Source organism: Pelodiscus sinensis, chromosome 8 (genome assembly GCF_049634645.1).
Source record: "Pelodiscus sinensis isolate JC-2024 chromosome 8, ASM4963464v1, whole genome shotgun sequence".
Lineage (NCBI taxonomy): Eukaryota > Metazoa > Chordata > Testudines > Trionychidae > Pelodiscus > Pelodiscus sinensis.
In genome coordinates this window covers 61,075,490-61,100,303 of record NC_134718.1, presented here as the reverse complement: position 1 = coordinate 61,100,303, position 24,814 = coordinate 61,075,490, and the positions used below count along the sequence as shown (strand labels likewise).

Below are 24,814 nucleotides of genomic sequence, written 5' to 3'. Positions count from 1 at the left end.
CTATTAACTAAATCTGAGATGGGGAACCTAAGGCCCAGGGGCTGGCTTGCCTAGATCCATCCGCCAAGGTTCGGCGCTCTCCTCCAGCATTGGGGAACCCATGTTGTATTCCAGCCCCCACCAATTCCCTCACGGGACTGGAGCATAAAATCTACTAGACTGGGCCCCCTAGGGCTCTGGTGTGCAAGGGGAATATGTAGGGAGTGTCCTTCTCCTCCTTCATCTGAAGAAGTGGGTTGTGCCCATGAAAGCTCATGATACCATCTACATTTTTTTTAGTCTCTAAAGTGCTGCAAGACTATTCGTTATTGTTTAAGTTTTTTCTCCTTTTCACCCGACTGAGGTGGTTTTGTTTGTTTATTGAACACAATTCTCACTTGTGTTCAGCTCCTAACTGATTTTTCCGTGGATTAGCAGTACCAACCCAAAAAAGGATCCCCACTCCTGATAAAAAGCCAGGAGAATATTTTTAGGCTCACAAAATAGTCATACAGAAGACCGAAATGCACTGTGATAACATGTACATTCTGGCATTACTATGCTATTTCATGGCTCAGCATCAACGCATGCATGTTAGGCCAGGTCTACACTGGCAGAGAAAATCAGTGTAAGATACACAACTCCAGCTATGTGAATTGTATAGCTAGAGTCAACATATCTTGCACTGACTTTCCTAGGCGGCCCCACAGCAGGAGGACAACGGCAGAAACCCTCCTGTTGACTTCCCTTAGTCCCTGCGACAGCAAGAAGTACTGCGGCTGAAGGGGGCATCCTAAGCATTCGATTTAGCGGATCTTTCCTAGAGCCGCTAAATCAAACCCAGAGCATCGACCCTTCTGTAAGTGGAGACAAGCCCCACACTCTGAGGCTACATTTCCAGCACCAATGCTTTGAATGGTTTTACCCTGAAGCTCTCAATAAATATGGTTAATATTAACTTTGAGCGAAAAAAAAATTAAAAAAATGGCTTTAGCAGAGTCTACACTCACTCCTAATACTGTTCATCACAACGAATCCATTGGCCTGTATATTCCTGGTAAACTAAAAGCAAGTTCTATGCCATTTAGCAACATTTTTCTTAACACACATGCTACAATTCTAAACAAAAAACCAAAAAACAAAAAACCAACAACTTGCCTTACAAAATGAGATGTCAGAGTACTTCACAACGTCCAAAGAGATGTTCCTGGCTTGAGCACTAACTCCATAGGTGGCTCAGCACCAACAAGGCTGGATTACCCTTTTATGGGCCCCAGTGCCCAGAGTGTGGCCCCGCCCTCCACTCTGCCCCACCTTTTGCCCCTCAAAGCCTCACCTGCTGTTCTGTTCCACCCCCACTCAGCCTCTTCCACCCCACCCCCAAAATCCTGCCCACATTCTGTCTCTGCTCGGCCTCTCCACCCCTCCCCACCCACCATGGGGAGGGGACAGAGAGGAGTACTGGCAAATACAGAAGTCCACATGTGCAATTCCTTGGAAACTAGGGTATTGTGGAAATCAGTGATGTCAGAAATGCCAGAGTTAACATAATGCAGTAATTATAACATTGTATCCAACCAACATGCTAAAAATTGTATTTTGTTAAACATATTCCTTCTCGGATTCCAATTCTGCCATCAGCTGTGTGAGTAGATTCTTGCACTCACATGAAGCTTCACCGAACTTCACGAGTGCAAAGGTCTGCCTGCATGGATGCGACTGCAGGTTGTAGCCCATGCATTAAACACCTCCTCAGAATACTAAAGAAATAGCAGCTTGAAATCCATGTCAAAATTATTAAAACTAGTTTCATATACTCCTACTGTCCCTGAATCCATCTGAAAATGCTGATTTTGCGATCACATTTTCCAATACTTTAAAATGCTTTTCTTTTCTCTGCTGGTTATGTGCAAACCAAACTATCAACAGGGGTAACAGTAAAATGGACTTCATACTAATTGCTGCTATCTTGGTTTGCACATCAGGGATTGAACCAGGGACCTCCAGTGCTGAAAAGCTTAAGTATAGCACTTGAGCTAGAGAGTCAGGCTCTCCATATGAGAGCTGTAACAGACCCATATTCTCTATGGGTTCGCTACAAAGGAGGAAATGCAATACAAACTGACCAGTGGGTTATACTGTCAAATGCTAACAAACTTGAAAAAAAAAAAAAAAAAAACCTCACATCTGAAAGACATCGGAGAAGAAAATTATTAGGTGTCGTTTGTAACACTAGGTTAAAAATTAATAAAGCGATTTTAAGATGATAATCACTCTTAGTAGCTAAATTAATTTATAAATATAATTTTTTTGCCTTTTTTTTGTTTAGTCTCTTCATTGTCAAAATTCAGTTAAGTCAAAAAAGTAATCACTTCCACTTTTATGGTAGCTTCTACCATCAATTTCACCTTTATGGTCTGGTATACCTGCGGTGTTTGTTTAACACACTTTGCAGGTCAAACTTTGAATCTATATAAAAGCAGCTTACATATAATTATTTTAATTATGAAAATCTCAGTTCTGTGGGTACATTTGTTTTGCTTTTATTCAGTCAGTTCAAAATTCTGGGCCCATAACAGCAGACAACGCCCTTGTACATTTTGGCAAATACCCTAGCTCTGTAGACACACATTACTTATCTCTGACAGAGGTAAAACTCTTAGATGGAACTCTCTCTGCATAATCCAGTATTCAGAAGTAAATAACTGTGCTGGACTTCAGAAGGGAAAATTAAAGCAATGGTACGAAGTGTGAAAGACCTGGTAAAATGTAGGGTATGTCGGGTGATGATTAGTAATCCTATATGTTGATCAGGATATAAATATTACATGGACATAATGGCAGGTAAAAAAAATGGAAATAAAACAGCAGCAACTGTATAGTCCAAGACAACTTAAAAGAGGAAAATTGATGCTTGCCACTTAACTGTAGTACATAAGAACATAAGAATGGCCATACTGGGTCAGACCAAAGGTCCATCCAGCCCAGTATCCTGTCTGCCGACAGTGGGCAATGCCAGGTGTCCCAGAGGGAGTGAACTGAACAGGTAATGATCAAGCGATCTCTCTCCTGCCATCCACCTCCATCCTCTGACAAACAGAAGCTAGGGACACCATTCCTTACCCGCACGTACTGGCTAATAGCCATTAATGGACTTATCCATGAATTTATCTGGTTCTCTTTTAAACACGGTTATAGTCCTAGCCTTCACAACCTCCTCAGGCAAGGAGTTCCACAGATTGACTATGCGCTGTGTGGAGAAGAACTTCCTCTTACATGTGATGAGTAAGTTAAAATGTCCTAAGAACAAATTATTTAAAGCAAGACAACACAATCTAGAGGTAAATATTTTTATTACATATATATAGGCAAGCATTCACTTTGGTTTACACATCTGCAGTTGCTTTTGTTTTGAGTAATCTGAAGTAAAGTTTCAGGTATGGTTTTTGATCTATAAGAAACCAATTAGGCCCTGATTCTAAATTATTTAAAGAAAAGATAAACCAATGGAAATGTTCCCATTGATTTCAACTCACCATAAATGACCAGAGAGGCTACTACCTGAGTCTGGCCCTCTTCCCTTGCCATGCTTCTATAGTTGTGACCAACTGAAGCATTCAAGCTCCAGGTCCCTTGATACTAAAAGAAGAGGGTTTGCTACCAAGATTTTGTTCAAGAGATCCAGGACTTCGGAAAACACTTCCCTTTTTGGTCCAAAATAGCCCAAAGCTGTTGTCTCAAAGGAAAAGCGTGAAAGACAATCTCTTTCCGTATGTTCTTATGGTTGGAAAGGTGTAAGGAACATATAAGAAAGGATTATGTTTGTTTTCTTCAATGGATAATTTTTATTTTCCATTTGACTGTTCTTTCATCATCATTTTGGAGGGGCTGCCAGATTTACACTGGTTGGTACTGATTCATATACAAGAGCATTTTTAACATATGGCTATTACTTAAATCTAAATCTGCTTTCGTTACAAACTGGTTCATTAAATAATTAAGGGTTTAGCAAGTCAATGGTACTTGACTGAAATATGCCCTGAGCAGAGGTTCACAATTATGGGCTTGTCTTCATAGAGACATAGGTCCACACTGTCAATTGGATTCAGGTTTGTAGCCACCTAGGTCCCATTTTAAAATGCAGTTTAGGCCTTCAATTCAGGTCATCCTTGCAACACAGCAATGCCAAATTACCTTTAAAAATCTGGGCCTTTGTGCATGGCACATTAGGGTGTTTCCCATTTCAAAATAGCAATAATGGCAAAGTACACCATGGAACTTTTACAGAACAGTAGCAGGGTCCATATGGCCAGTTAGCATGTGGCAAATAAGTGTGACAGATTCACACCCCAACTTGCTGTGTACAAAGTCTCCATGTAGACAAGTCTCTGCTGTTGCGCTCAGACATATTATATTGTTACTAGTTTAAGTGTCTGAAACATTGTTCCACAGTTTCTGGGACTGAGGGAAGAACTTACAAAAAAAAGTACAGTAACATCCTAAGACCTCTTTCCTGGAGTATGATGAGATGCAAATCTAGTTCAGCATGTGGTTGTTCTTAACATATTCATTAGGACTGTGCCTTGAAAAATTTATAGCCAATGGCACTTGATAAACTGCCAGCTATCTAATGAAGGCTTTTCTTTTCAGAGTGCTTCCCTGTCAGCCTGTTCTCACTTTTCTGTTTTCAATGTGGATATGATGCACAGGAATGCAAACATAGCATGTTCTTGGTAAGTTCATTGTGATGTACGAGATGGCATATGCCTGCATTTGCTCATTTTCATTATAAATATATGAAAAAAAACCAAAACCTCAATCAGACCAACCACCTCCAAACTGATAAACCAGGAGAGGTAAAAAATAAGGGTTGAGGGCAGCATCTGGACCACAAAGCCACCACATCTGGCCCATGGACAATGGGAGCCTCAGCCAACCTCCCTGACTGCCCCACTCCCACACACCATTGAGAAAAGCTTGCTGCGGGAACATGTGCATCTCTAAATGCTGCAAACATGGGGAAAAGGGCCTCTGCCCCCAGCACAAACTTGCAGTTCCCATTGGCCAATTTATGGCCAATGAGAGCTGCCTGTTTGAAGAACAGATAGCATGCAAAGTGCTTCCCCTCCCCCTGTCTCAGGCTTGCAGCCTTCAGAGAACCACACGTCCCCTTCAGCTGGCTGCTCTGAGCAGCTGGTGGGGGCATGAAAAGCAGGGAGCCTGACTGAAGAACCTGCTTGGCTCCTGGCTGGGAGTTGTCTAGGTAAACCTCTATCACCAGGGCCAGACTCTGGCACCCCAGTCCCTTCCTCCCCCAACCCTCTGGTTCCCCACCTCACATATCCCATAACCCTCTGCACCCCCGCTCCTGGACCCATACCCCCTCCCAGAACCTGCACCCCAATCTCCTGGGCCAAGTCAAAATCGAAACCTCTGTACTCTCTTCATGTACCCTAGTCCACTGCCCCAGCTCACAACCCCCTCCTTCACACAAATTCCATCTCAGACCCCACTCTCCCTCTTCCACACCAATCCCTTATTCCAACTTCCATTCTGCATCCAACCTCTATCCCAGACCCCCACCTCCTCCATTAATATAATGGAAAAGTGTGGCCCTTGGCTACTTACCAAATTCTTGGAATGGCTCCCCCATCAAAAATGATTACCCACCCAAGATAGCGGCGAGGAGTCCTGTGGCACCTTATAGACTAACTGAAGATGCCACAGGACTCCTCACAGCTTTTGCAGATTCAGACTAACATGGCTACCCCTCTGATACTTGACACCCGAGATAGATACACGAAAATAGCCCACAGCAAGTTGTTAAGATACATCCCTAACTAAACAAAGCTACTATTGACCCTTCTTTGGTAAACATTGGTCTCCTTCTCTAGCCTTTTTTTCCCATACTGCTTTCAAAGGCACTAAAGGTCATTCATGTATACATAAAGAGTTCAATCCTGCAAAGCCTTAAATACATGAGTACTCCATATTCACTGAAGCCATCGCATGGAAGTCAATGGAACATATCCTACACTGAAGTAAACTGTTATATCTTTGAAATCATTGAGAGTTAAATGCCGAGATACTCTTGAAAATCCTGCTAGGCATCCATCTGTGTCTTAAGGTATCTCATTACCCTTCAATATCTAGCCCTAGATGAATGAATTAATGAATCTGGCAGAACATAGCAACCTTGTCTTTGAATCTCTTCTCTTTCTCCTTGAATATTTGTATGAATGAATAGTTAGTTCAATTATTCAAATACACAGCTGAACAGGAACTAGAGAGTCATTTGCTGTGCACAACAGCAATGCACACTAGTTTTGGAGCTGGAATGCCCTCCATGCTTTCAACACAGATCTCCTGACTTATGGGTTGCAGGGAGGGGAAACTGAACCTTGGACTTCTGGTTCTACAAGCATGTGCCTCCACCAACTGAGCTAAGAAATCCAGCTCTGCTAGCCACGGGTATACCTCTGCATATGGTCCAATCACTAGCAAGAGGATGACAACACAGAACTATGTGATTGTGGGTTACATTCACAGTATCATCATCTTCTGCTAAAGAACCCACAGGTCTTTAAGTTCATTCATAGCCTACCTAAGGCTCTCAGACCAACAAAGCTTGGGGGCTTTTTTGGCTCTCTTTTAAAATAATTTCTTCTATGACTCTATTCATCTATGAAGTGTTATGAATACCTGGGCCAAGACAAAAGGTGTAATTGGCAAACACACCAAACAGAAAACATATCCACTCCCTTCCATATTTTCCCATGAAAAAATGCCCTCACAATATGATCACTAGCACAGTCGGTGTAGTTAGATACACAGAAGTAATCAAGCAGAAATTTCATGAAATAATTGATTAAAAAGATAAAAAGAAATTTTGCACCCCGGATAGCACATTCTATTTGCCTGAGCCCATGTGTTAAAAATGGAACAGACATTTCCAATCGGACCGAACATGCTTTTACTGTTGACCACACTGCAGTTTTGCCAATTCTTATTTTATTGTGATTCTTGCAATATTTGGTGTTCTCCTTAAACGTGTTCTCCTTAGCTATAAGTCAGGCAAAACCCTGTTTGTATTTTACAAGATCCATATTGTATGGAATTGCTTCATCTACAGGATTTCTATAAGAGCTACTCACCTCTTGTGCAAATGATTCTGCTTTCTTCCGTAGATTCTTTTCCAACTCAAAGTTCTCCTGGAGTTCTTCATATTCTTCCACTGCCAGTACAGACACTATTTAAAAAACCAAAACAAAAGGACAAAATGAATTTTTAAAAGGCTAGGAAAAAAATTAACAAAAACACAGTTTGTTTTATAAGAACATAACGGCCGTACTGGGTCAGACCCAAGGTCCATCTAACCCAGTATCCTGTCTTCTAACAGTGACCAATTCCAGATGCCACAGAAGGAATGAACAGAAACAGGTAAACATCAAGTGATGCCCCTCCTGTTTTCCATTTCCAGCCCACGACAAACACAGGCTAGGGACACTATTCCTGCGCATTAATGCTAAAAGCCTACTGGACAAGGCATAGGCCAAGACTGCTCAGTATATTTTGAGTCCTTACAAAAAATATAAAACAGTTCTATGGGTTGATATTTCTGCATTCATTTTCAACCACTTGTGTTACTCTGACTTTGGTTTGCCCTCGATTTCTTCCTCCAAAAGTTCCTTCTTATACCATTGAACCATTAGATATTGAACTTTATAACACGGAACCATTAGGTACTGCATTATTTTCTTATGGTCCTAAACTGTTGTATAGTGTTGCTACGGACAGTTATATAGCTAAATTCCACACAGCGAGTGCTACCTTTCAATGGCAGATGAAATGACACACACAATTTACTTACATTTTATGCACATCTGTGTGTGTTCACAGTAGGGTTGTCAGCATGTATCCATTTACATGATTAACCGATAAGCCCAAATTTATCGATTAATCTTAATGGTTACATGCACCACCTTCCCTTGCTGCCTTTGTATTAGGGAGGTGAGAGCTGGTGCTCATGGGAAGCTGTTTTTTAAGCTGGCTCTCCGCACAGTCTGGCTCCAGAGGCCACCTCCGACAGAGGCAGCAGTGGAGGCATAAAGGGGGCGAGGAGACAGGAGCCAATGCTCGCAGGGAGCCAGCTTAAAACCCGGCTTAAAAGCCAGTTCTCACCTGCCCCTCTGCATGAAAATGTGTAACCACTAAAAATTTCAGTGGTTACACATTTCCCCAAATACATGATTTTTAACATCCCTAGAACACAGATGCACAAATGCTCCCCATGCATGCATATGCACCCTATGCGTTGTAATGTTGGGAAAGTACTTTGGGACGTCTCTTGTTATATAAACAATAAAAAGGACATTATTTCTATTATTTGTCTCACGTACTGCCAATGAAATAGGTCATGGTGTGAAGGTGACTTCGTACCATAGTGAATTCTATAAATTAACTGTTTCAATTTCCAAACATAATTCTTCATGTGTTAAGGCCTACTTAGTATGCTATCCCTTAACACCATCCATCCAGCCATGCTTTTATAATGGCACCCATCTTTGTAGCTAGTTGAAAACAAATCCATGACAGGCTACAGGCTTAAATTTAATTCCTATTTTCCATGAGGCTATTAGGCTGATTTTTTTCTGAGCTTCTGTTTTGTTTTGTTTTCCCCTCTCCACTCTCCCTCTTTCTCTGGTAACAATGCTGCAGTATTTCTAGACAGAGATTGTCATTTCATTGTTGCATGCCAGCGAGCAGGGGATAAGCTGAGGCTCCGCCCATTTCCCCACTCCCTTATTACTGAAGGAATAAGAAAGTGCACAGTATCTACTTACTTTGTCATACTTGGACTCAAATAACCCGGTAACGAGCACAGGGCCCCTATTTCCCCACGTCAGCATGCACCATAAGCATAATACACAATCCATAAAAGATTGTTGCGCATTTGGTAAAGCAGCGTGTATTTCCAGAAAACTGACATTAGTGGCTCCGTATCAAGGAGTCACTTTACATCAGAGACCAATAAGATTGCCACCAAAAAGTATTATCAGTACAGTTGAATGCAATATGTTAAAACAATGGTCATGCAAATGAGACTGATATTGCAGGCTAAAAAATTAGCCATAGTGAAGTCAGGCAGTGTAGTGTGCAAGCTTCCTCATATTGTTCTGCCCATCCACCTCAATCCTGACCTGCGGGTAATATCAATAAACTCTTTAAAAAAAAAGTCTCTTAATGACTACTTGCACACATTGTTCTCTCAATGCACTTCAGTTCTAACTGACTAAGGACTAGGTTCCAAGAGTAATGACATACAATTTCTAACACCACCCTCAGTAAATCCCCTGCCTCTATGGAGACAAGCTTAACTGTGTCTAAAGCAAAGCACTGTCAGTGGTACTTTGTGACGTGGATTATAGGCTGCTAAAATCCAACTGATTTTCAAATTACACAAAAAGGAAAATTCTTAAACAAAACAATGAGAAAAACTTAAGATAATTCACCATTCCTGGCCAAAATAATGTATTGATTCTACCTCTACAGAACTCTGCAACAGAGTTGTACAGTATTCAAAAGCTAACAGGAATATAGTACATTACAACTAGCAAATCAGTAATCTGTAGCACTTTGCTAGCTCACTCAAAGTACAGAGGGATCAGTCTATGATAAAGTAATTTTGTCTGCCTACGTATCCTATCTTAAAGGTAGAAGGGCATTTCAAAGATATCGCTGAGCTAGGCTTTTGGCTGTTAGTAGCCTACTCCATTAGATACTCTGAGTACAAACTTCAAATATGGGAAGACGGATTGTCCTTTTGCTCAAGCACAGGAAGAAATTTCAACAAAACATTGTAGAAGGTTTTAAGAAGAGCTATTGCTTTCATCCATCCCAACACACCAGCAAATACTTCCTAGGTACTGTGCATCATGCCGCTATTTTAGGGTACACCCACAAGGCAAACACACAAGGGCACAGACTATGCTGATCCTATATACATCTTCCTATGATGTCATACATTTTCTGGAATCTTAGCTACTTGGGAGACCACATCCATGTACCAGTGTGACACATGCCATCTGATAAACTTAATAGTCTCTTCATGATGTAACGGTCCAGAGTTGGTTGGAGAATATTCTGTGAGACGACCATGGCCTCTGAAACTTACTGTGCCCTTTGGTCGGTAATAGCCTGAATTGGAAGATTTTGGGAGGATATTGCAGGATCTACTTACTTGTTTTCCCATAGGAGTTGGTGGAGAATGATTGTGAGGAAATGAGTTAGAGAAGACTTAAAACAGGAAATGCTCTATCAGTGAGGGGAGATCGATCGCTCTCGCTCTCTGGATGCAACCCCTTAGGTGTGCCATTTTGAATGAAAAACTCTCATGCATATGAAATTGTAGATATTTAAAATTAAGTATTTATGTAAAAAGGAAGGTTGGTCCTTGTGGTTAAGACAACAGACTAGGCCTCAGGAGACCTGGGTTTAATTTCCACCTCTGCCACAGACTCCCTGTGAAACTCTGGGTAATGTCATTTAATTCTCTTTGTGCCTTGGTTCCTCATCACTACCAAACTCCACCTGCCTTGACTATTTAAAGAATGGACTTTTTTAGAAAAGGGACTGTCTCCTACTGTGTATTTACAGGGGGTGGGGAACGTTTTTTGGGACAGGGGCCACTGACCCACAGAAAAACCAAATGGAGGGGGGAAGGGACGCACACTAGTGAGAAGTTAAGTAACAAAAAACCCGAAACCCCTCACTGATGTGGCCCCCGTCTGAGGATAAAGACACTCCCCACATTCCCCTCCCACACCAGAGCCTGTCGGGGCCCAGCCTAGTAGATTGTGTGCTCAGGGCCTGTGGTGGGGCAGTGAGGGGCTAGTGTGCCAGCATGGGCTCCCCACTGCTGGAGATGTCTCTGAACCTCAGGGGCCAGATTTAGGCAAGCCGGGGACCGCATCCAGCCCCTAGGCATGAGGTCCTCCTGGTTTACACAGTACCTAGCCCAAAATGGCCCCAATGTCACTTCAGTCACTACGGAGATAAATTACAAGACAAATTAAGAAAAAGCTCTGCTGATTATCTGGAGATAAAAGATGCTTAAGGTAGGGAGATGGAGAAAAACAATATTAAGAACACACACCTCGGTTACATTTTTCCAGTAGTTTTCTCTGCTCATGAACTTCTGCTGTAAGAACAGCTTTTTCTTCCTTTATTTTATTTCCCTAAAAGGAGTATAAATAAAACACAGATTAATAATAAAATAGTGAGAATCTATTTAATAGCATAATATATTATTGCATCTTACGTAAGATGCTAAAATTTACTTTTAATAGTTAATTTCTGATTTGAGAACATACTTTCAGGTTCAAGCTGTAATTTTCAAAGGGGTTAAAAGGAGTTCCCCACCTCACATTATATTTCCCTCCTTCGTAGCACAACAAGGTTGGTGAACCCTCCGATTAGGCAGTATTCAATTAACTTCACAACTGACTGTTTTCAACCAACACACTACATACAGAAAGTACTGAATACACACTAATGGCTTCACTTCCCACACTACAATACATACTTCTTCAATTACTTCTACAAGTTTGCGCCTCAGGTTTTCCAGTTCAACAGTTATGGTCTTCTTTTGCTCCTGATCAGATATAATTTGATCTCGCAGCTCTATATTTTCAGGAGGGAAAAAAATATTTTTCATCTTATGCTTGGTTGGGACGGGGAACAAATCCAACAATTAGGTGGCTAAGGCTGAGCATGAAACACTAGGCTACAAAGACAAAATATCAGTCACAGTACACAGCATAATAGACAGGCAAACGTGTGCTTCTCCTCAGTGTCATATAACAGATCTGCAAGGTGGCTACAGTTTCAGATTTGCTCTACCAAGGTAAACTCCCTCATCCTGTTCTTTTGTCTTCTCTTTTTTTGCATTCTGCAGTAAACTCTCTTTGCAAGGCAATATTCTACTATGGGTCCAATGCTGCCAATTGCTGAAGACCTTCTGTGCTCTCAGAAGATGCTCAACATCTCACAAGATGAGGCCATGTGGCAATAGAAAAATAAATTTTATAGGATCCCTGTAAAACAAATTAATGCACTTTAATTCCTTTCGGATCATGATCTCTTGTCACAATAAGATATAAACAAACAACAGGCACTTAATACTTTGGGAGGTTTTCTGTGAAAAAATTCTCCTGAATAGCTGCCAATTTTATAACCCTTATGACATAATTTGACGGGAGTCAGAATATAACCTTTTTTATTGATAGAAGAGCTAATTCTAGTAATTTTCTCCTCAGAATTTGTTTCTTAATTTACTTCATATTTTGATAATTAAATTACAATGGAATAAAACATTTGATTACAAACACTACTTAATGGAAGCATAAAGGTTTAGTTTAGAATAGTTGCTTAGCACTAAAAAAAACAAAAACAAAAAAAATATACAAAGATACAGTTTTACTGGTATGTATTCGTTCTCATTGAAACCTCTCCTTCCCCACCTGCCCTCAATTCTTCATACTACTGCTGCTCTTTGAATGCCAAGCCATTAACTTCAATATCTGTTGTTCTTCAATTGCAGAATGGGCAGAGATCGCTGGACATCTTGCATACTGGGAGTGGTGATTAAAATTATTTAAAATCCCTGGAAATATTGGGCTTTTCACATTTCTTCTTTTTGTCCAAATAGGAGCCTCCATCTTGCTCTGAGATAGGCACCCACAGAACTTTCCATGTAGGCATCCTTGCAAATAAATTGGCAAGGATTGGGGATGTTTTCTCTGTGTCGTTTTGGGGACAAATTAGCAAAGATGTCCCATTTTAAACAAATGTAATCTCCCTCCAGACAGACACACAATATATCCCCTCCTACTACAGTGATTATTATGCCACTGCTAAAAATACTTTGCACTTTTGTTCCAGTATCATGTAACAAATATTAAGGAAGACTCCCAACGCCCATGTGACGTAGGCAAAATTATTTATTCTTCTTCTACTGTACAGAAGGAAAGTCTGAGGCACTTGAGGGTTGTAATTTGCTCAAGATCTAATAGTGAGTCAGTGACAGAACAGGGAACAGAAACCAGATATTCTAAGTTCTGGACAACAGACCTCATTTCCCTTTATAATGGCATCTTCAGCAGTGACTAGAGATACAATGCACCCTTCTCCCCTCTGGCCCCCACTGTGGGCATGCTTTTCTGAACCTTTGGAGGGGTATTTTCTCCCTGTCCTCGGCAGCGTCCTTAGCTTCTCAGCAACCCAACTTTTCCCTACTCCCTCTCTTCTCAACCTCCAACAGGATCCTTGGCTTCTTTCTCCAAAGAAAAGTACAGGTTGAACCTCTCTGGTCCAGGACTCCCTGGGCAGCAACACCCTTAGTCTGGCAGGACCACAGATGTTGCTAGACCAGAGAGCCCAGCTGCAGAGGTTGAGAGCAGCTGGGAGTGGAGCTGGTTTGGTTGACGGCGGCCTGCAGGGGCAGTGACCTGGGTGTAGAGAGCCCTGCGAGCAGCCGCCACCATGCATGGGACCAGAGTCAGATAACCCCAGGAGCAGCTGCTGCCCCACATAGGGCTGAGGATAGGGATCAGAGCCTCACAAGCAGGCTGGGGGCAGCAGACCCAGGCAGGTGAGCTGGAAGGGATCAGGTCTCTGGGTTCTCCTGGGGCAGCTGCCAAGAGGGAAGCCCTGGAATAGCCTGAATGTCTGACCTCCCCCGGTGCAGCATATTACCTTGTTCAGAGCCTCTCCAGTCCCGAGGGTGCCGGACAAGGGAAGCTCAACCTGTACTAGAACTTTTGAGTTTTGATCCCAGCTCTGACAGTGATTCGCTGGGCAGCGTAGCATTTATCGGTTCTGTGCCTCATCTTTTCAATAGGTAAAATGGGGAGAATCATACTTCTCTACTACACAACTAACTAGTTTAATATCTGCACAGTGCCTGATTTTTAGATCCACATTCTTTCACTAAGATAAGCTGCAGCAGTAATTGAGGTCACCCAAGTTAAACAGAGTTATTAACACCATTAAAGCTCAGGACCATAAAACACTAAGTCGTAGGATTACAGTTATTGTGATTAGAAACAGTAGAGGGGGGTTCTTTCAAGAAGGGAGCATTTTCCCCTGTCTCATAATGCTGAATTTGGGAAATACATGCATGCCCTTTGTCAGAATCCATGCCATCATAGTCAACACAGACTTATGACTTCACAGCAGAATCGGGCTGGAAGGGAAGCTCTTACTCCAGTACAGATGGCTTACATGAAAAGAAAAGGGAACCCAGAAACTTATTAATAAAGAAGAGTTCTCTAGAATGTACACTAGGGCTGTTAAAATGCATTTAATCAGGTAAAAGTGTAACCACATGCGGGGAGAGAGAAGGCAGCTCGTGGGGAACCAGACAACTCCTCACGCACACAGGCTCCTGCTTCCCCCCTGCCCTGCTGCAGGAGCGGGGAGTGGGGCTGTGTATAACCATGAAGGTAAACCGTTTACATACATCGCATCCCTAACAAACACCTTATGTCACCCTCAAGCTTTGCTGTTTATCCTGCTGCAAACATCTCAGTTTAGCACATTCATTTTAACAATACCTCCAGTGAAGTTAGATGGACACAAACAAATACACACACAATGAAAGCTAGCAGCAAACTGTGTGTAAAGTTTCCTGAACAGGCATGCAAGGCAAACAGCAACTGGAAAAATGCCACAAGTGATCCTGCCCTCAGTCTTCTTGTGTACGTAAAAAGTAACAAATGTTTGCATCAGTTACTAGACTGATGCAAATGTTTAATTTATTGAGTCAACAACACTGAAATCTCTTCCCCGTGTGTAGGATTACTAGGTCATTGCACTGTAATTTGTTCTATGGTAGATATGTTTGATATGGTAACTTATCCTCACAACACAGTCTATTCAAAACCAGAGCTCACCTTTTATTTGCTGTTGACAATGCACCGAGCTGCATGAATCTGAGCTACCTTCAGTTTCTGTGGATGAATCATCGTCATCAATGTTAATTTCTTCTGTAATGATATCTGGCCCCAATTTAGCCATATACAACATGCTAATTCTTTTCAGGGTCTTATTTTCTTTATTCAACTGAAAAGCAAAGATACACACAGTATGTAGCTATAATTAAGGTTAGATTAACATATTGAAAAGAAAAGAAAACCCTCACTAAGTGTGTTCTGCTTCTTTGCTTTTTAACCAGAAGATTTGTCAATCATGCAGAAAGCCAGACAAAATGATACTACTTTACAATACAGCATGTAACACTAAAAATGGCCCCACCAACTGCTCTGATGTGATTTGGATCAGTAAGGTCCATTTCTTACTTCATATAAGAAATGTTTCTCTCTGGTACTTCTGGTGAGTGGAGATCCTAGATAGGCTCAAATCAAATTAACACGCTTACTTAAACCCTATATATTCTTTGTGATAGCTGCCTCAGCTCCTGCCTTTAACCTCACATTGGTATTAATGAAAGTGCTAATCCTATAGAAGTCACACTTAGCATGTAATTATTTTCATGCCAGTGACCTAACATAACATATATGTAAGAAGACAGTCATAACACAGAATTGAAAACATTGAATGCACTATAGGTCATAGCCACAGGTCAGTGGTTCTCAAAGTGTAGTCCACAGACCACTAGTGGTCCACGACCACCTTGCAGGCAGGCCTATGGGCTCAGGGATCACCCCCACCCCCACATGCAGCAGGGAGCCTGCGTTGATGCTCCAGCCCCACTACCCCCCCTCCGCCCCCAGTAAGGTTGGAGCACCAGTGCCGGCTTCCCGCTGCAAGGCGGGGAGTGAGCCTCACGGGCTGGGTTTGGCTTGTGCAGGAAGGAACTGTGTGCTTCAGTTCCCCTCCACTTGCCTGGAGACTTTTCCCACTGCTCCCATTGGCCAGAATCACAGTCAATGGGAGGCATGGGGCCAGGTAAGCACCCCCCGTCCACCTCATGCCCAGAGCCTGGACTCCCTTCCCCTCCCACATCCTCCACCACCAAGTTCCCCCACCCTACTACTGCACCTTCCCTCCCAGAATCTCCACCCCGCTCTCGCAGCCGACTTCCCACCCTCAAGCGGCTCCTGAAACCAAACCTCCCACCCATACCCCCACCTTCAGCCTGCCGCTGCACCCAATCTTCCACCCAGATCCTCACTCCCAACCCACTCCTGCATCCTACCACCCAGCCAGGCCAGTCCTCCCCACACCCATTTTGTCATCACAGGCAGTTGGCTGGTGGTCCGTGGAAGGGTTTGCATTGTGCAGGGTGGCCACAGGCCAAAAAGTCTGAGAACCACTGCCACAGGTCTATGCCCGTCCCCAGTAGCTGGGCTGTATGCTAAGCAGATGAATGACTGGACAAACACAATGAAGCAGCTTACATGAACCCTGCCATGAAGTGAGTTGGTGGTGACTGGAAGAACTGGAGGATCCAGCTAGCTAAAAATTAGCTTAAGTCTCTCTCCCAGCCTTTCCTTGGTTGTTCCACATCTGTACTCTGCCCGCATGCACACAGGTCCCCAAAGCAAAGTTCCACGGTGCACAAAGGATGACATATGCCCATGTGACAACATCCAAGCACCTCTCTCTGTACCTATGGAGACTGGGCCCTGATCTGCCTCCAAGGACAACGCACCCTGGCCTATACAATCTGAGAAAATTCAGCCAGAGACCATCCATCCTCTGAGTAGAAGGATGTTACCTACTGTTACTGTACTGGGTAAAAGGTAAAGAACCCAGGATCCAAGCAAAACTCCCACCCATAACAATGGGAGGTTGGCTTTGAGCGTCTTCAAAACACATCTACCTTCCAAAGACTGAGATAAAGGAAGCAAAAGGAACCTTCCATGTTTTAATCAACACATACTAACAAGCACATCAGCCCCACTGGACAGTCCTCGTCTTCGGCCAGCCATATGTCACTATGTATGTTACACATCATGAACTGAGGAAAGGAAACTTACAGACAAATTACTTTTCTTAGTTATATGCGGATTGACTACCTTATGAATTCTAATACTGTGTCATTATGCAAACAATTAAGTAAATATCTCTGGAAAGTACATTGCTAATGCATCTAAATTAAACAGATTTCTTGTTGGTGTGATTTCTGCCACATCCGAAGAAGTACTTTGGGCAGACAAAAAAACCCAGCTGGCATTGCTAATGAAATTTGGTTCAAAATTGCTGTAATCCATTTTCTGATGAAGTGGCTCAGATGCATTTTGCACAACCAAAAATACATAACACAGAGATAAAAACATTCTTTAATAATAATGTACTTCTGATGAGATGGAATATAGAAAATTACACACTTGGTAAATTCATCAGACTAGATGCAATCAACAGAGCACTGAAGGTCACCTTTTGCCTGCCCTCGGTTAGCTTTCATGAACAATCACCTGAAATGTAATGCTTTGGCTGACTTTTTCATTTGATTCAGATACCGAGATGCTCATTATTCCTTTATGTCGGATGTGGAATAGTTTTAAACTTGTTTACCATTTAGCCCAAATGCATATAAAAATGGGCTATAAAAAGTAATGCTCAGTGAATTACTGTTATCTTGCTTGCTGTTCCAAAAACATAACTACACATACTTCTAAACAGAAGGCACCTTCCATCAAAACAACAAATATACTGTACAGTATTTCACACATGAATTACAGTTTTATCTATCTTAAAAGGTATTTCATGTCCTAAAAGAAGGCAAACAGACATCTGCTGTGCTAACAGAGACTAAAAACCCTTCTTTCAGAATGAGATCATGAAATCAGAATTTAAATACAACTGAACTGTATTAATTGTTCTTACCTTAGAAGCCAAAGTTTCAGCACTTTCACGACAAGTCTTTTCAATTTCAAGGTGGTTCTGCATACAATTTACTTCTTCAATAACCATGTGAGAAACTAGAAAAAGGAAAAATGTTTCTTACTAAAAGTTTTTAAAAACTAGTCAGCTGTAATTGACACACTCATCCTGTGATTATGACTACACATCACTCACTTTTAAAAATGGTATTGCTAATTCCGAAAAGCACAGCCTGTATGAATGCATGTACAGTGGAAAGATTATGAAAACAGAATAAGAGATATACTTTGTAAGCAACATTCAGATTAACAATCATGCTAGCAATAAAATAATTATAGAAACTACTCATCAGTAAAAAGCATGTCATATAATGGATAGAATTTTTAAGTCCAGAAGAAAAAATGTTGGCAATGATCATTATGTATTCATTTTATTGTAATGGCACACAGGAGCTCTAATGGGACCAGAACCAGGAATGTTAAGAAGTGTGTAATTCATTAATTGTGCAGTTGACAAAGTTTTTGTCAACTACACGATTAATTGATAAGGGTTAGTCCTGCAAGCACTCAGTCCCGGCTCATGCCAGGTCCTGGGAGATACCTCTGCTGCAGTTCTGCATTAAAAGTATTTTATGAACTGGGCAGGCAGCCGGGGAGCAACCCAGCTTAGTCCCAGGAGTTGCCCTGCAGTGCAAACCAGGCTGCCTGCCTGCCCAGCTCCTAAAATATTTTTAATGCAAAGCCGCAGCAGGGGTAGCTCCTGGGACCCGGTGCAAGCTGAAATTGAGCCAGGCTGCTGGCCAGACCTCTAAAAAAATTTACTGGGGAGGTGGAGAGGGAGTGTATGTAGTTGATAGCATTAACCAATAAGCTTTTGCTTATTGGTTAATTGTTTAATCGACTATACTATTACATCCCTAACCAGAACTTCATAATACTAGGTGCTGTACAAAGAAAAGTAAGGGAAGGCGAGGGAGAGTGCATCCCTGACCCAAAGTATGAGTTTGTTCAGACCACAGGGCACTCACATGGAGTAGCACCTTACTCCACAAGCATGCTCACTAAATTCAATGAGACCATTCAAGGTATAATGTAGAATTCTGTTACTGGATGAACAATACACCATAAAAGCCATAGGATGGGCATGCAACACAGCATAATGAATACTGCTGTTGAAACTTTTAACTTTGGCATTTCCTGACTTAATTTTATCTGTGCAATCAGAACGATGCAATAACAAAGGTTTTTATATTTTAATTATTACTGGGGGGGCTGCGCTCCTTGTTTGTTATGCTCATTAATCCCCTCCTCCCTCCCCCCAACACCCACACCCACACCCACACGCGGATCTATTGGCTTTTGCGGCCAGAAAGTGAGAGAACTATGCTCACCAACCGTCCTCTCTTTAGGGGTAGGTGTCTGCCCAGGAGTGGGGAAGAGGATGCAGGAGCAGGAAGGGTGCAGGAGTGGGCTGGGGTTGCAGACTCTCAGCAGGGTGGTGAGTGAGCAGGCTCGGGGCGTGGGGTCTTGGTGGAGGAGGTATGTTAGGATGCTGGGGGTGCAGGGTCTTGGCAGTGGGTGTGAGAGGGGGCTCAGGGTGCAGGGGCTCAGCAGGGTGTTGAATGAATGGGCTGGGGCCACGTTGGCACTTCAGCCTGCCCCCCCAAGCCAAAACCGCATACCCCCCATCCTCCTCACTCCGAGCCCTGCAGACAGCCTCTTGGAGCACATCCCTGCGCTGCTGTTCTCCTATACGGGAAGGGAAGCAGCAGCCTCAGTGCTTTCTACCCTCCCCCCTCTGGAGGGAGCCCACACATGTGCCCACCATATGGGCTCTGCCCTGACTCTTCAGCCCCCCAGCTGCTCCTCACTCCCTGCCCCCAAGCTCCAGGCCTATCTACACAGACTTGTGAGGAGGTTGTGCTGCCAAAGTGGTGCAAGCAGGACCGCAGGTGGGACGGAAGGTCCTGAGGGGTAATCTATGGCCCTGCCACCCCGACCTTAGCAGGAGAAGGCAGCAGGCAGGATTGGCAGGAGCCTGCCCCTCTTCCTCCCTAGGCCACGCTTCCTTCCTCCTCTTGGGCTTTTTTTGGGGGGTTGATTTTCCTTTGCACATGTCAAATCCCAAATGTCTCCAGGCCGTGCAGGAGCAGTAGCCACTCTGCACTCCTGGCATTTCAGAGCAGTGACTCTGCGCTCTGGCAGCAGCTCCAGCCCCAGGTTGCACACAGGGATGCCCCCCAAGGTCTGGCTCCACAGCCTTTGCCTCTCTCGGGACAACAATCCCCTCCCTCGTTCCTTCCCCCACCCCCAGGCTGCAGTGGAAGCCCACAAATCCCGTTTGCCGGCTCCCCTCCCTGCCGAAGCTTCCTGCCTCCGCCTCCCCAAACTCCTTCAAACTTTCCCTGCCACAGTAGGGACAAGATCAGTTGGTGGGGACAGTGCCTGTAGACACCGAGTGACATGCTGCCGTCACTCTGTCATCCCACAGGAAACGGTGGTGGGTTTTTTTTTTGTTTGTTTGTTTTTAGAGAGAGAGATTTATGGCTGGAGTTAGTACAGTGCCAGGGACAGAGAGAACAAAACAAAGACTTTACAACCTGTGCACCTAGTCCTGCAAAGATATACATAGTGGGGATGTTAGCATGTACTCAGGCTTATCAGCTATCCCTAACAGTTACATAGCACTCCTGCGTAGCCGCCTGCACCCTGCACTGCTGCCTCTGATGAAGAGACAGCAGCACTGGGGAGAAGGGCACAGGTGGGAGCCAGTACATGCAGAAAGCTGGTTTTCAAGCCAGCTCCCTGTGTGTACCGGCTCCTATGGAGTTGTCCTTCCTCCCTCTCCCTTCACGGCCTCTATATCAGAGGCAGCAGCGTGGGAGGGCAGGTGGGAGCCGATACAGGTGGAGAACCGGCTTAGAAGCCAACTCCCCACGAGCACCAGCTCTCGCCTGCCCCCTGCGTGTAAACATATAACTGCTAAACATTTCAGCAGTTTCACAAATACATGATTTTTAATATCCCTAATATGTAGGTAAACCCCCAACAGGCACATAGATCCCTTGGTGAGACCGGAGAGCCTAAAATCAGACACAGTGATGATAGTAGCACACATTGGAAAGATCCACATTAGAACTGCTGAGATTATTTCAGAATGATTGTGAAATAGATCATCTGGTTTCTTACATGCTTATATGGTCCCCAGAACCCTGGCATCTAAGCATCTCACAATGTATAAATGTATTTACCCTCAAACCTCACAAATAGGGAAGTAATATGATCCTCGTTTCACAGAGGGGGAACTGAAGCACAGAGTGATTAAAGACCACAGATGGCAGTTAGGTCCCTAACTCCCATTGACTTCAGTGAGAGTTAAATACCAACCATAATCTAGTGATAGAAATGTAGCCGTGTTAGTCTAGTGTAGCTGAAACAAAATACACGATTATGTAGCACTTTAAAGACTAACAAGATGGTTTATTAGATGATGAGCTTTCGTGGGCCAGACCCACTTCACTTCCTCAGATCAAATAGTGGAAGAAAATTGTCACAATTGGTATATTTGGTTGTGACAATTTTTTTCCATTATTTGATCTGAGGAAGTGGGTCTGGCCCACGAAAGCTCATCATCTAATAAACCATCTTGTTAGTCTTTAAAGTGCTACATAGTCCTGTATTTTGTTTCAACCATAATCTATGGCTTAGAAAATCCCCTCTTCTAAGTGAGTTGCCCAAGATCACACAGGAATTCTGTGGCAGAATAGGGAACTGAGTCTGGGTCTCTCTAGTCCCCAGGTTAGCATCCTAATAACTGTCCCATCTTTATTCTAAGGGCTTAATTTTGACACCTTCTAGTGTACTGGGACTCTGCAGCCGACTATGCTGGCTTATTCCTTTCCTTGCACAGAAAGGAATCAAGATTTCAATAAGAAAACAGGACCACTCACAGAACACAACATCAGCTAGAGTGGCAGAATTTAGCTTGAAGGGAGGAAAACTGGAAAATCCATTCATAGTATGTATTGCCAGAGGGACAGAGAGTTAAAACTTACAGATTCATACACTAAAGAAATAGGGGTATTTTCTCACCAGAACAAGCTTGAGAATAGTGATTGGAAACATATTTTCATGCCATGCAGCTCATTACACAGATATAAAACAAGTTAAAAATTGGAACAGGCACTACCAGTGCCCAGATACCATACACTACACAGATTAAACAGTTTAGGAAGACAGCAAAGCACTGTCAGTTGAGAAGTTTCACCATTATTTTACAAATGTGCTTTTAATAATGCTATGGAGTCAATAATACAAGAACATTTTGTTTTGAAATGTAAAGTAACTTGGAAATTATGGGCCAAGTATGTGGCTACAGGTGGAAGGCAGGTCACACAAGCTGGGACAAAGGTGACTGTTTTAAGTCACCTCGACATTCCCTGATTCTGGGACCACTATATGTGCAGGGTTCATTTTCCAGGAAAAATCAAAGTTGCCCTTAGTCTGCTCTAATTTCTACTGACCACCAGCAGCCTGAAAAGGCCAGAACAACAGCTGGATATTTGCAAAACATCGAGGAAACCTGTCCAACAACCTCTACCTATCCTCAGATCACATTCCCTAACTTGGCAGTAGAGAGAAGAACACCACGAGTCTCTCAGTCCCTGTGGAACTGCCTATGCTGGTGTGATCTTTTGTGGCTAGTTATGCTTGCTTTACAGAAAGACTACACTACTGATATGGAGCAAAACAGCTGCCCTTCACTGGAGGATGTGGAGGAACATATTTTAGAGAGGGAAACTAAAGAAATTGACTATTTGTGCTTTTTCTTTTGTTGTTGTTGCATCATAAACTCAGAAATCGAGACGGATGGACATATTGTAAACCCATCAGGACAGAAAGAACCCTAGCTAAAATCCTGCATGCGAAACTAGTTAAAGTTAGAGAACAAGGAACAGGTCAGATAGTACAACTAGAGATTACTCTTGGTTCACTTAAGCTTAATTAACCCGCAATTATGATTAAACTCAGGGAAAAAATTCTCTCCAAATTAAACACAAAAATATATTACTTCCTAAGTCTGCCCAAAGTTCTTATTATGTTAATATTAAAATTCATAAAGCAGCACTAAGTGGCCAGAAACATCTCTAACCTTGACGTTTTTTCAGGGGTAATAATAATCTGCAGCAAATGCAGGCCAGCCAAAAACCACTTAACTAATTAGTAGTTGCAGTCACCGAGAAAACATGAATCAACACTGTTATTACAAGTGGCACATTTGAGTGGCATCTAATTATGACTTGATGAGCACGATACTTGCATTATCAACATTACTACTGCATCCCATCAGGGACTAAAAGCTGCTGATGGCATTGACTGCGAGAAACTCCCACTCAATGGTACAGCAGCACCCAACAATCTCCTTGGCAGGGGCACCCTCACTAAATGACACGTTAAGTGTAATTACTGGTAGACATTGTAAATAAACAGGATTGGAAGTGAAAATTGTACCAAGTGCATAAGACACAATCTGACACATTGGAAGTGGCAGCCTTAATTGAGAGTTTCTTTGACTGCTCAAGATCATTTCAACTGCATTTCTCGGAGGACAGTGATTATAACTGTGGAGACAGACGGCATAATGGTATCAGCACTGCTGACAGAGCAGTGAATTAAATTGTATCTGCTGTTGTGTGAAAGCCTTGATGAGAGGTACAGATCCTTAGTGGTCTTATCATTATAACACAATGGTCATGTTGTCATCAACCTTGCTGGCTCCAATTGAAAAGAAATGATTGTGTGTTGAAGCTTGCCCCCCCACCACCATCTTCTATCTCTTGTGCTGAATAGAACCAATTTTCAGAGAGCTATGAAATCACGCAATAGGGCCTAAAATGCAGCTGCTTGGCATACAAACGGGGCCCCATTAAACTGGAATCACACACAATATGTGTTTATGCCAGGAGAACAAATAGAAGCTGAGTACAGGCCAAGTTTATTCACAGACACAAAGCCGGTGTAGCTCTTCATCAATATAATTGCCTTTTATATTGTCATTTAAATAATGGGCTCTATTATTGCCTTAAAATCCTAATATTCCTGGCATTTTATCACTGTGTTTACAAGGTATGTTCTTTAAAAACCTAAAAGGAAGATAAAGGAAACCTATAAAATTTTTACATCCAGTATTACTTTGAATTTTAAGCCTTAACTACTTGACATTTTTGCCACTCTCTGGTATTCACAGTATCGTAAAAAAATAAAAAAGCAAGAGTCTGCAGTTTTTTCCACAGGAATGATTATTTAAGAACATCCTTCCCTTATGAAGCAAATATACAAGATCATTTTAGGTGAGTAAAGGTTATCATTTTTAGATTAATTTGCTATAATATATTTATGAGCAATTATGCCCCCCCCTCCAAAAAAAAGTTTAAATTAAACTTAGTCTCACACAGCATATTTGTGTGTGTGCTTTCCAAATCCTGTATTCCTAATGCTCATCATGCATTGACATAAAGCAGATGTAACAGACCAAAATCCTATTTTAATGGTCCCTTATGAGGAGCTATTCCACTAGGATACTTCCACTCCCATTAGCTGTGCTTTGTTAGTTCTCGACACTATACAGTGTCAATAAAACCATTACCATAAAAAGTGTAAAATTGGATCGTGACATTTTTCACAGGATAAAATAGGACTTGCTATAAAAATTACCAAGGGACTGTGGTGTATAGTACTAGAATGCTTTTATGCCATTTCTCTTTTACCAGCTTGACTCACTTCCCTCTACACACAAAAAAAAAACACAAAAAAAACCCCCAAAAAAAACACACCACACGCACACACCACCACTACTCAGTTTACATGGGTACAACTATTCAGTTTACATGGGTATAATTCCAGAGTAATTCAACTGCGTTATACTGGGGAGACAAAGCAGAATTTGGCCAGTACGTTTTGAGAGCTTCCCACCTGAAGATGGCTTA

The 24,814-nt window shown here is 42.6% G+C and overlaps 1 protein-coding gene across 2 annotated transcripts in view; it reads right to left on the bottom strand.

Moving 5' to 3' along the window:
• SHTN1 (shootin 1) overlaps positions 1 to 24,814 on the bottom strand; it is a 111,001-nt gene that overhangs the window by 58,990 nt on the left and 27,197 nt on the right. For both annotated transcript variants that reach the window (XM_075935384.1, XM_075935385.1), the window contains exons 4-8: positions 17,833 to 17,927; positions 14,934 to 15,102; positions 11,564 to 11,661; positions 11,135 to 11,216; positions 7,134 to 7,228 (exon numbers count right to left, since the gene is read on the bottom strand). In XM_075935384.1, coding sequence (XP_075791499.1) covers positions 7,134 to 7,228; positions 11,135 to 11,216; positions 11,564 to 11,661; positions 14,934 to 15,102; positions 17,833 to 17,927 — 539 coding nt within the window. The remainder of the gene's footprint in view (positions 1 to 7,133; positions 7,229 to 11,134; positions 11,217 to 11,563; positions 11,662 to 14,933; positions 15,103 to 17,832; positions 17,928 to 24,814) is intronic.